The following is a 13,397-nucleotide window of genomic DNA, read 5'->3' as shown; positions in this document are numbered from 1 at the left end:
AGAAAGACGTGGAGAAATGTGGCCTTTGGCAAGGAAAGGTGTAAGTTTCAAGTTGCAGGCAAATGGGTGAAGAGAAAGCAGCCGTAATTGTTAGAGAGATTAGCACCATTAAAAGGAAAGCTCAACCTCAACCTCTGCATTAAAAAGACAGAAACGATGTCTTGAGACAAAACTCTGACCATGAAAGGTTTCATCTTGTGAAAAAGCAAAGTCACTTGATAGGAGCCTGAACGTAACACTCCTGAATAAATTCCCTATATCTGCCATGTTAATTGTTTCTACAGGGTCCGGCTCAAAGGCATACAGAGAACACTACAGCTATGCTGGAAGGGACCAGCCTGCATCTCAAGATAGCACAGAATTTGGCAGTGTTGGCCACATGATGCTGTTTTCAATCATGAAAATTCAAGGTTGAGGAAGTCATAGATGCTCCTGAAACCCCTTGTAGGTGGGCAATGTGTGGAGGGGTCAGGTTCTTACAAGGAAGCCCTGAAATATTTTATTTATAGTATTTTGTTCATTTATTCATTTATTGATTGATTATATTTTTTTTTGGCCTTTTTGAGACAGGCTCTCCCTGTAGCCTCAGCTGGCCTGGAACTCACTATGTAGACCAGGCTGGCCTCGATCTTGCAGAGATCCGCCTGCCTCTGCCTCTGTCTCCTGAGTGCAGAGATCAAAGGCGTGCACCACCATGCCTGGCTCTCAGCTGTATAGTCCATATTTTCCTAATGTGCACACAAGTGTGTGCATACAAATCACATACATATATTTCAGCTGCTTTATTATCCCCATTAAACAAATTTGGGGCCTGGGAAGATGACTCAGCAGGTAAAAGCACTTGCTGCACAAGCCTGAGGAGCTGAGTTAAAATCTCCAGCACCCATGTAAAAAGGCAGGTGTAGCAGGGCGTGGTGGTGCACGCCTTTAATCCCATCACTTGGGAGGCAGAGGCAGGTGGACCTCTGTGAGTTCAAGGCCAGCCTGGTCTACATAGTGAGTTCCAGGCCAGCTAGGGCTGCAGGGAGACCCTGTCTCAAAAAAAAAAAAGCAAATAAAATAAAAAGGCAGGTGTAGTCATGCACACCCATAATCCCAGCACTTGGTTAGGGCCAGAGATAGGATTGCTGGGTTTGCTAGTCAGCAACCTAGCTCCTTGTCTTGAGGAAATATGGCTGAGATAGAGCAGGACACTTAACATCCTCCTTTTGCCTTTGTGTGTGCACTCCCCAGGACACAAATATGCCATGCACACATCACATGTGTAGGTATACCACATACATCACACACAAACATACACGAAAACAATTAGTGTATACTACCTGTAGAGTTTTCCTTTGCTACTGCTGTTATTTTGTGTTGGAGCTCAAACTTTATACATTGTGCTTGTAGTTTGTACCACTGAGCTGCATCCCCAGCGCTATAAAATAGTTCTTGCATTCCTGAAGCATAATGTAAATCTTACAATTTAGTCTATGAAGCTTTATATAATGCTCTTTTGAAAAAGATCAGAAATCCTTTGTTGTTTTATTAATTTACAGTGTCAAATAGGAAAATTTCAGTTACTTTGGGTGAATTTTTCTGAGCAGAAACAAAAATTGATTTTTTTACTGCTTAATTTGTATGATGATATTTTGGGTTTGTTTTTGTTTTGTTTTGTTTACCTTCACAGATGCCTTGCCCCCAAATGAGGTTTTGTTGTTTCTTTGGTTGTTTACACAGATTTTGGTAAATTATTTACCATATTAGTCACTTATACTAAAATGTTGATTAGAGTTTTTGCGATTGAAGGATTTCTGATTTTTAATTATTTTGTGTGTGTATATATATTTTTTGGGGGTGGGGTTCTAACCCAGGGCCTCAAGCATGCTAGATAATGCCCTATTGCTACAGAATTCTTAGCTAACTTTTAGATCAGATTTTTTTTTGCCTTCTAGCAACATAATGCAGAAGTTAAACACTTAACTGAAACTATTAAGGAAAAGAATAAAGAAAGCAAGAGAATAAGGTCCTCTTTTGATACCCTGAAAGAACTGAATGATAATTTAAGAAAACAGGTAAGAACTATTTTCATATATGTTAGATTTTAAGACCCAAGAATTGTATTTAGTAAATTTAAGCTGGTCTTAGGCTGTATTTAAACCTGAGAGAATTTTGATTAAAATTTTTAGATTTATTATAAGTCATTTGCAAATATAAATAAAATAGTCAAGTTCTTTCTTCCTCTGTTTTGACAAACAGCTGATGATATATTTGGCAATTAGAAAACAAAAATAAGTGAGCATGACTAGATAAAAAAAGTACAAGAGGGGCTGGAGAGATGGCTCAACAGTTAAGAACACTGACTGCTCTTACAGAGCACCTGGGTTCGATTCCCAGCACCCACATCGTGGCTATGAACCATCCTTAACTCCAGTTCCAGGGGAATCCGAAGCCCTCTTTTGACCTCCGTGGCATTGCATGACACAGGTGCACTCACATACATGCAGGCAATACACTCATACACATAAAATAAAATATTAAAGTACAAGAAAAAAAGCTTGATAACTTGAGAACTAATCAACATTTAGGCACTGATTATTAGGCACTGATTATTACCTACTGTAACCACTATTACACACCACTTCTAATTTAAGCGTCTACTAAATGTTGGGCATTGTACTGTACTCAGGCCTTCGTGTTGCTCATAGTCTTTCTTATGAGTATAAAGTGGTACTTTAATTACTTATAATTACTTAGCATGAGAGTTGTAATTTTTCTTTTTCTTTTCCTCCCTTCCTCCCTCCCTCCCTCCCTCCTTCCTTCCCTTTCTTTCTCTCTCCCTTCTTCTGTCTCTTCCTTCCTTCCTTTTTTGTATATAGACTAGGCTGGCCTTGAATTCACAGAGATCCACCTGTCTCTGCCTGCTGAGTGCTGGGATTAAAGGTGTATACCACCATTCCCAGCATAATTGGTTTTTCTTTTTTTCTTATTGAATTTTTGTGTATTTCATACAGAATATATCAAACAATCTTAATCATCTTTATACCCCTGTCCCCATGGGCACCCTCCCATATCCCCACTGGAACCCATATACTCTGTCATCTTTGTTAAGGCCCACTGTGTCAAGTCAGTGTCCCCAGATGTTCCCCGGTGTAAGTCCATCTACTGAGGTGTAGTCAGCCTATCTAGAATCCCTTGTTTTAGGAAAATCAGCTCTTTCTCACCTAGCAGTAATCAGTTGCCAGTATTTCTTCAGCTAAGATTGAGGTCTGCTGTTTGTTTCCCTATGATTCTCTCAGTTCTCATTAATGAAGCTCCCTCATGCATAAAGAGACCCAGGAACACAAAAGGTCACAAATGGCCAAAATGTAGAGATTAAGAATCTGCAGAATGCTGGACCTTGGACAGGGCTCCTATATTAAACTTCACTCACCCAGGGCTCTGGGACCATCATGGAAGAGGGGGTGGAGCGATTGTAAGAGCCAGGGAGGAGGTACATGACCATATGGAAACAGAGTCCTACAAGCTCCTGGGACCCGCTTATATGAATAAAAAAAGGAAAAAAACCCCACAAACCTAATAGTCATAAAAGATATTAGTAGACGATTTAGAAATAAACTTTTTTTTTTTTCGGAGCTGAGGACCAAACCCAGGGCCTTGTGCTTTCTAGGCAAGCACTCTACCACTGAGCTAAATCACCAACCCCTTATAAACATATTTCTTAAAAAAAGCAAAAAAATGGGCTAGAGAGATGGCTCAGTGGTTAAGAACACTGGTTGTTCTTACAGAAGACCCAGGTTTGAATCCCAGCACCAACATGACCGCTAACAACTGTCCGTAACTCCAGTCTCAGGGGATCCGACATCCTCTTCTGACCTCCGCAGGCATTGCATGACACGGGTGCACTTACATTCATTCAGGCAGTACACAAATACACATAAAATTAAAAAAACAAACAAACCCCAGAGTAACAGGAGAGCCAAATATGTAAAGATATATTGGGGCTCTTTAGAGGAATAGGACCAACAGAATGAATATTTGTTACAAAAGATTTGTTATATTGGCTTATATGATATATATAGCTTGGGTCATCCCAACAGTGGCTGTCTGCTGTAGAGCCTGAGAACTTGGTGGCTGCTTAGTCCATGAGTCTGGGTGCCTCAGCAGACCCAATCTAGTGTTGAAGGCCTAGGGGATTCCTGAAGAGCCTCTTGTCCTCAGTCCATGTTGGAAGGCCAAAGGAGCTGGGTTCAGGTGGCAGTGAAGCATGGCCCATAGATGTGTTTCCATGATGATTCTAAATCCATTCAAGTTGACAGTTAAGATGAGTTTTAGCATGTCAATTCTTCCCATTATTTATGTATGTACTACAACCCCAATAATAACTCATTGCAGTACATACTCATTTGTATACTTTTCATGTTATGAGTCAAAATTTTACTTCAAAAATATTTCCTATTAGAATTTTAAGATCTTAGGAGTTAACTTAGTTACTTTTCCTGTTTATGTGATAAAATACCCTGACAAAAGCAACTCAAGGGAGAAAGGCTTACTTTGGTTCACAGTTTGGGGGTACAGTCCATCAGGGTTGGGAAAGCATGGTGGCAAGAAGCTTAAGGAGGCAGCTGATGACACTGCATCTGTAGTCAAGAAGCAGGGAGCAATGAATACCCATCCTTTACCAGCTTCTTCCTTTTATGCAGACCAGGACCCAAACCTAGAGAATGGAATCATCCTCTTTTAGAGTAGATTTTCCCATCCCAGTTAACCTAATCAAAGCACACCCAAAGGATAACCTAGTTTAATTCCTCAGAGATTAGATGTGCCTGGAGGACTGTCTTGTGATTCCACATTCTATCTAGTTAACAACAGGAGTCTTGTAAATTTTTCATAGAACACTTATTCTCTAGATGCTAGTAATGTTTTAGGGTAAAAGTGAAATGATGACTGTTACCTGTTTTGTTACATTACTTGGTTAGTATAACAGATTAGGTTGTGAGGGCATTCTGACTGTGACGGCTGTCACCCCATTAGACTTCTACAGTTGATTTGGCTGATCTGGCTGGTTAGGCAGTTGTCCCCTTCCTTCCTCCCTCACTGCTCTGTGTGCATCCCTCCTGAAGCTGCACGTTCAGTCAAAGAACAGTACCTTCCCCAATAAAAGAGGACTGGTCTTTGGTCAAGGGTGTGCAAGTAGCTGTGCTCCCCTGCTCGAACGTCCAAACAAACTGTCAGGCATACCAGATTAAATAATGGATTAGGAAACTCTTAGTATGAAAAAACTTTGAGATTTATATTGAAATAAAAGAATTTTTCCTTTCCTTAGCTAAATGAAGTAAGTGAAGAAAACAGGAAGTTGGAGATTCAGGCTAAAAGAGTTCAAGCTCGTTTAGATAACTTACAGGTAAGTTGCTTTATTTTTCTCCAATAAATTCTTTTAAAGTAATTTTTAAAAATGTGTATGCTTGTGTGTCTGAGTGAATGGTTGCCATACGTGTGCTATAGATACCCACAGGGTCCAGAGGAGGGCATTGGATTCCCCCGGACCTGGAGTACAAGTGGTTGTGAGCCACCCAACATAGGTGCTTAAAATTGAACTTGGGCCCTCTGGAAGAGCAGTAATTGCTCTTAACCATTGAGCCATTTTTCCAGCCTATCTCATGAATTTTTAAATAATTTGTTTTGGATTTGTTTACATCGTATACGATTGTTATTTAATTCATGAATAAAATATTATTACAGAGGAAGCATGAGTTTATGACAATACAGAGATTGAAAGGAAATTCCCATGCTGTTCCTGAAATGAAAAGTTTGAAACAGGAAAAAGTATCAGTTTCAAAAACTTTAAAGGTATTGTATGATTTAAATTTCTTTCAGTGGAAAGCCAGGAAAGTTTCTTTTATCCTTTATTTCTTTTTAACAAAACCTTTTTTGTTTTGAAAGAATTCATCTTATTTACAGAGATGTATCTGTAGAATATTTCAATGTACTTTTATTTGTAAAACAACAGTATTTCAGCTACAGTAATGTTGACAAATCAATAGTAATGATGAAAAGTTAACAAAAATAGATTGCAGTCTTGATAGGACACTTTAAAAAGCTTTTTAGCCTGGGGTAATAAAGTTACTGCCCTATCAAGACTACAATCTATTTTTGTTAACTTTTCATCAACTTATTTGATTTACTTCAATACCTAAGCAAACCAACTTAAAACAGACTTATTTTTGGTTCACAGCTTCAGTGCTTTCAGTCTTGGTCTTTTTCTTTTTCTTTTCTTTTCTTTTTTTTTATCCCCCGGTCTTTTTGAGACAGGGTCTCCCTGTAGCCCCAGCTGGCCTGGAACTCACTGTGTAGACCAGATTGGCCTGGAACTCACAGAGCTCTGCCTGCCTCTGCCTTCTGACTGCTGGGATTAAAGGTGTGCGCCACTATGCCCCACCAGTCTTGGTCCTTGTGCTGTGTTTGGAACCTGTGGTGAAGCAGTACCTCATGACAGAAGGATATATGGTGAAGCAGAGCTGCTCACTTCATGGCAGCCAGGAAACATCAGGAGGATGGGCTGGGAACGAGGTCTGTCCTTCAAGGGCATGTTTCCAGTGACCTTCCTCCAGTGGGACTCCTCCTTCTGTGACCATCATCTTCCCATAGTGCCATCAAATTATGAATTCAGTGATTAACTTCATTGAGTTATTAAGTTATTATTAATTTGTCATTGATTGAATTAGAACCCTCATAATTAATTACTTTCTTAAAGCCCCACTTTCTCAACATTGCATTGTAGGGGGACATTTGATATTCAAACCATAATACTGGCTCTGAATGGGTTCTATGTCTTAATGATTTCTTTTTAAACTTGTGGTATAAACTATAACAACATGTAAAGTTTTTTCCATGTAAAGTTTGATTCGTTTTGGCAAATGCTTATATAATATATATCCACATATAGAATTAGAAAGTTCCTCTGTTCATTCTTGCCTGTCAGAAGCAGTTGTTGAACTTGAATTCTGTCATCCTAGAACGTTTGGCTTATTTTCTAACTTTTGTCCGTGAAATTGCATAGTATGCACTTAATTTTGTTGAGGATTTTTTCCCCTTAGCATAATGTTGGTTTATGAGTAGTGTGGTATATGAATTTACTGCAGTTCATTTGTCCATTCTTCTGTGGACAGACACCTGTGCTATTTTCTGAAGTGATTGTAGCATTTTATAATTCTAGCAATATAGGAAAGTTCTGTTTACTTAACCTTGGCAGTAGTTGATGATTTTAATTTTTTTCATTTTGACCCTTCTAATGAGTGTGTGTGGTATCTTACTGTGGACTTTAATGATTTTGATAAATTTTCTAGTTCATGTAAACTGGAAAAAGGTAGGGATTTTATACCCAGTACTCAGTTATTGAAATTTCATCTAAAGGCAGTTAGTTTCTATTTGCAAATAGAAAATTAAGTTTCAAAATTACTCTTGTGGACCAGCGAGGTTGTTCAGCAGGTAATGTACTTGTTGTATAAGCCTGACTACCTGAGTTTGGTCACCAGAATCTGCTGTGGAAGGAAAGAATTGACTTCCAAAAGTTGTCTTCTGACTTTATGTGTGTATATCCTCACTCATACACATACACATATGCATCATATATATATACATATGATAATAAATAATTAAAATTAATTTTGTCCCAAATAATATAGCAACTACTTCGCATTTGTTTTCAGTTATTTGCTTTTGCCCTTATGATTCTGTTTAATGTTGTATGTTTATTAATTTGCATTTATTTTTCTCTGACTTTGTCCTCTCCCCTCTTTGAGATAGGATATCTCTATATAGCTCAGTTTTGCTTTAAATTCACAGCAGTTTTCCTGCCTCCGACTTCTAAGTTATAGGTATGAACCACCCTACCCAGCTTGTTTTTGCAATTTATTATTTATTTATTTATTTATTTATTTATTTATTTATAAAGGTCACAGGTAGTCTAGGTTAGTCTCTAACTCACTCTGTGGCTGAGAATGACCTTGAACTTCTGATCTTCCTGTCTGCACCTCCTGAGTTCTGGGATTATAGACATGTGCCATCACACTTGATTTATGCAGTGCTAGGGACTGAACATCAGCATGCCAGGTAAAAGACAAGTGAATTAAATGAACCAAAAATGTGCTTTGGAGGAGTCAGTGTCAAACAAAAATAAAGAGATGGTCTGGGGAGATGGCTCAGAGGGGAAACTACTTGCTGTGAAGTGTGAGGACTGGAGTTTCTGTCCCCAGAAACCCATGTAAAGCCCCCTAAATGCTGTATGGACTTGGCAGCTGCCTGTAACTCCAGTCTCATAAGGAGGCAGGGTTCTCCAGAGCAAGCTGGCTAGCAATAGCCATAGCTGTGAACTCTTTGTTTGATTGAGAGACCCTGCCTCAAAAAGTAAAATAGAAGAGCTATCTGATGATATGAGACATTGGCCTTGGGCCACCACATGTACTCATGTGTACACACATATGCATAAACATGTGTACACACTATACACATGAAAAATGGGAAAAAGAAATAAAAATAGAGATATCTTCAATACAAGAACTTTTATTTGGAAATAAAGAATAAGATTACAGTCTAAGACACATGCATAGGCCAATGGAGATTAAGGCAACTTTTGGAGTTTTATGAGAACTGAAATGGCAAATCTGACTCCATTTTATTCTAGCTGACTTTTGCTCACCCTGTGATTCTCCCCACCCCACTCTAACTGTAGTCATCCAGGCAGACTGGACATGAAGGCTACACCTGCAGTTTCTGGGAGTGCATTGTTCCTACTTATAACTAGCCAGGCAGAATGTTCTCTCATCCAGATGTACTTGCAGCTCCATGGAGTTTATTGTTTCTGCAATTCGTGGAAACATGCTTTTTCTAATCAAAGCTTAGAAACTTTTGTTAACTTAAAACCTCTTTGTTAATGGACCTGCCCCTGGTCTTGAGTAACTATGATGATCTGGTGTAACTGGTTATTGGCTTTACCCTTGGCATGACATAATTGGTTTTAAGCTTTATAAACCCTGCTCTGCTTCTCCTCAGGGTTGAGAGTTCTTTCTGACCATAGCCACTCTCAACTACTGGCTAGTTATTAAAGGACTCTTAATTCTACTATCACTACGTGGCATTCCTTTGTGCCTCATTGCTTGGTATTACAAGAACAAAGACATCTACCAAGTTATTTCAAAACAAAATTCCTTGGAACTTTTGTTGCTCGAATGAGTGCTGGCAAGCTCTGCAAGTGGTAGCAGTTTCTTTGAAAAGTTACGGTTCATCGTTGACGGTTGTTAAGTAAAAAAAAAAAATCAAAGATAGGACAGATCATCTTTTTTTTTTTTTTTTTACTATAAACAGAAGCAGTTATTTCTTTTCCAGCCCCCATATTTATAGTTCTTGGAAGCGGGGGGTCACATCACATACCTATAAACAGGAAATAAGCTGATCAGGGCTCAGACCAAGCTCATCGAAACTGTTTCCTTCTACATACTGTACCAATCTGGTACAGGAAAGCAAAGCCTAGCTCCTCTTGAGCCAAATTATCTTGTTACGGGCACAGGAAAACACCAGAAGTAACACTTGCATAATACAGAGACACATAAAGGACATCTTTCAGTAGCCTAATACTTGTCTGCATCTATTTAATCTAGGACTGTAACTGGAATGCAGTACAAACCAGGGGAGTGCATGGAAAATTTTGGCTGTAACAGTAATTATTAGAACAACCTTATATCTCTATAAACCTGCTCAGACCTTCAATAAACTTGCTTAAATGGTCTCTTTATCCCTTTGTGATGGCTAATCTTGGGTGTCAACTTGATTGGATCTGGGATTAACTGAAATGAGAGATCTTAATTGGATCATCTGAAGCTGGAAGACATGCCCTAAATGTGGGTGTTACCTTCTGATGGCAGCCCATATAAAAGGCCATGGAAAAGGAGAACACCTGGCTTCTTGCTGCTTGCCTTCTCTCTGGTGAGTTCATCTTGTTGCTGTAGACTGAAGACTAGCTGATCTTTTGGAATTCGTCAGACCTTCAGCCCCAGATTGGGACTACTGAGACATCCAGCCTCGTGGACTGAGCAACTACGGATTCTCAGCCTCTTCAGTGTGGTGCAGCCATTGTTGGCCTACTCAGACTCTATCCTGTGAGCTAAGCTGATAAATCTCTATACATATATATTCATTCTACCAGTTCTGTTTCTTTGGAGAACCCTGACTAATACAGATTGTGGTACCAGAAGTGGTTCTAGAGAAACAGAGTTGAAAGGATGAATTTCTTTAATGGGCTACTTGGTATTTGGAGCAGGCTCTCCAACTCAGAGTCTTTTTAGGTAGTGTGGAGAGCGCTGAAAATCCATGGTATAGACTATTTGAAACAATTATGGATATAGACACATTTGAATCTTTTAACTCACCTCTTGTGAAGAGCAAGAAATTTAGTGACTCTATACATAAAACATCTAACAGTTTGTGGAAAAATAAGAAAAATAGTGATGCTGGCTGGTTACTTCTAGCATCTCTGGATAAAGTGATGAAGATAAACAGTGAGCTTAATGATAAAATTGACAAGTTCCAGATTCGAATCAACAGTTTAAAAGTTTCCAAGTGTGCCCTGGAAGAGAATCTTCTCTCCAGCATCCAGAGAGGTAAAGCTGCAGAAAATCAAGCTGGAGCCATTGTTATACGTTTGGCTGACCTACAATGCAAATTTAATTCCCAGCCTCGAACAGTGTCAGCAGTAAAGGTGAGGGCACTGGTAGGGAAGGTTGGAATCCTGACACGTGGGATGGAGATGTGTGGGAGAACCCTGAGGAGGCTGAGGATTTAGAATCCTCAGACTCTGAGGAATTGGATTCACCTGATGAATTTATCTCCCCACCCTCAGCAGACCCACCCTCGCCACTCTTGCCTGAGGAAACTAATCCCTTTGAGGAAGTTAATCCCATTCAGCAAGATGAAGCTGATGTCCCTCAGGGCTCCGTTGTTGCCTCTAGTCCTATAACCAGACTCAAAGCTAAGCAGGCCCCTAGAGGAGAGATGGAAAGTGTGGTCCATGAGGAGTTGCGCTACACCACTAAAGAACTTAGTGAATTTGCTAATTCATTCGAGCAGAAGTCTAATGAATATGTCTGGGAATGGATTTTAAGGGTATGGGATAATGGTGGAAGGAACATAAAATTGGATCAGGCTGAGTTTATTGACATGGGCCCCCTGACTGGAGATTCTAGGTTTAATATGGAAGCTCATGCAGTTAAAAAAGGTATTAAAAGTTTGATTGGTTGGCTGAGGTATTTATCAAAAGATGGCCTACTGACAGCTGGAGATACCTGATACCCCTTGGCTTAGTGTTCATGAAGAGATAGTAAGGCTCAGGAAAATTGGTATGGATTCACAGTACAACACCAAATCCTCCACAATGGGAGGGCCCAGAGGGCATGCCTTTTACTGATTTTATAAGATGGAAAGTACTGAGAGAGACACCAGAACGTTTGAAAAGCTTTGTTTTTGCTCTTTTCCTTATGCCATATCTTACAGTTGGAGATGCTGCTGCTCAATTGCATAAATTAAATGTAAATATAATAGGTGTAACAGGACCTGAGAGTAGGGGTCAGGTGGCAGTATTGAATTACCAAAGACAAGGTGAGCGTACTTGTCATAATAGGCGGCAAAGGCAAAACAGTACCTACAATGGCATGACTCGAATGGACCTGTGGTACTAGCTATTCAGTTATGGGACCAAATACATAAGAAGCCTACTAAGTTTTTATTTGATCTGTATAAGCAGAAAAGCTCTAGGAAGAATTGCAGGAAGTCAGTATTGGATCGTACCAATAGAGAATCTCACTCAGTCAACCAATTTCCAGACTTGAGACAGTTTACAGATCCAGAATCCCTTGAATGAAGGGAAGGCCAGGTAGCATTGAGGAAGGACCTTGTTATAGTACCAAAGAATTATGCTGTTCGCCTCTCAACCATCCTTCCCCAGAGGGACCTGTGGCCTTTTACTAGAGTAACTGTACATTGGGGGAAAGGAAATAATCAGACTTTGCGCAGCCTGTTGGATACTGGTTTTGAGTTGACACTGATTCCGGGAGACCCTAAAAAGCATTGTGACCTTACAGTTAAAGTAGGGGCTTATGGAGGTCAGATGATAAATGGAGTTTTGGCAGAAGTCTGACTGACAGTGGGTCCAATGGGTCCCTGAACTCATCCTGTGGTTATTTCCCCAGTACCAGAATGTATAATTGGGATAGATAAACTTAGGAATTGGCAGAATCTCCACATTGGTTCCCTGACCTGTGGAGTGAGGGCTATTAAAGTTGGAAAGGCCAAATGGAAACCAATGAAATTGCCCCTGCCAGGGAAAATAGTGAACCCAAAACAGTATTGCATCCCTGAAGGGATTGCAGAAATTAGTGCTACCATCAAGGATTTGGAAGATGCAGGGGTGGTGATTCCCACCACATCTCCCTTTAACTCTCCTATTTGGCCAGTGCAGAAGACAGATGGGTCATGGAGCATGACAGTTGACTATCGAAAACTTAATCAAGTAGTGACTCCAATTCCAGCTGCTGTACCAGATGAGTTTTCCTTACTCGAGCAGATTAATACATCTCATGGTACTTGGTATGCAGCTATTGATTTGGCAAATGCTTTCTTCTTGATACCGGTTCATAAGGACCACCAATTTGCTTTCAGATGGCAAGGCCAACAGTATACCTTTACTGTCCTGCCTCAAGGGTATATTAACTCTCCAGTCTTGTGCCATAACTTGGTTCAAAGGAATCTTGATTGCCTGACTCTTCCACAAAATATCACACTGGTCCACTATATTGATGATGTTATGCTGATTGGATCTAGTGAGCAGAAGGTAGCAGTCAGTCTGGACTTGTTGGTAAAGCATATGTACATGAGAGGATGGGAAATAAATCTCACCAAAATTCAAGGGCCTTCTACCCTCAGTGAAATTTCTAGGAGTTCAATGGAGCTTGCAGAGACATTCCTTCTAAGGTGAAGAATAAGTTGTTGCACTCGGCCCCTCCCTCCACCAAGAAAAGAAGCACAGGGCTTAGTGGGCCTGTTTAGATTTTGGAGGCAGCACATTCCTCATCTGGATGTGTTACCACCCATATATCAAGTGACTCGGAAGGCAGCTACCTTTGAGTGGAGCCTGGAACAGGAAAGATCCCTTCAACAGGTCCAGGCTGCTGTACAAGCTGCTTTGCCCCTTGGTCCATGGATCCAGCAGACCCGATGGTGCTTGAGGTATCAATGGCAGATAAAGATGCTGTTTGGAGTCTCTGGCAGGCCCCCATAGGGGAATCACAGCAGAGGCCATTGGGATTTTGGAGTAAGTCTTTACCTTCATCTACGAACAACTATTCTCCCTTTGAGAGACAGCTCTT

The 13,397-nt window shown here is 40.2% G+C and overlaps 1 protein-coding gene across 7 annotated transcripts in view; it reads left to right on the top strand.

The window, feature by feature from the left end:
• The window catches only part of Ccdc138 (coiled-coil domain containing 138), a 138,843-nt gene that overhangs the window by 32,357 nt on the left and 93,089 nt on the right, over nt 1-13,397 (top strand). For all 7 annotated transcript variants that reach the window (XM_029570651.1, XM_017801785.2, XM_017801784.2 and 4 more), the window contains 3 exons: nt 1,938-2,057; nt 5,309-5,386; nt 5,725-5,832. In XM_029570651.1, coding sequence (XP_029426511.1) covers nt 1,938-2,057; nt 5,309-5,386; nt 5,725-5,832 — 306 coding nt within the window. The remainder of the gene's footprint in view (nt 1-1,937; nt 2,058-5,308; nt 5,387-5,724; nt 5,833-13,397) is intronic.

The sequence above is a fragment of the Nannospalax galili genome, unplaced genomic scaffold (assembly GCF_000622305.1).
Source record: "Nannospalax galili isolate Female #2095 unplaced genomic scaffold, S.galili_v1.0 scaffold323, whole genome shotgun sequence".
Taxonomy (NCBI): Eukaryota; Metazoa; Chordata; class Mammalia; order Rodentia; family Spalacidae; genus Nannospalax; species Nannospalax galili.
This window is presented reverse-complemented; position numbering and strand designations above follow the sequence as displayed.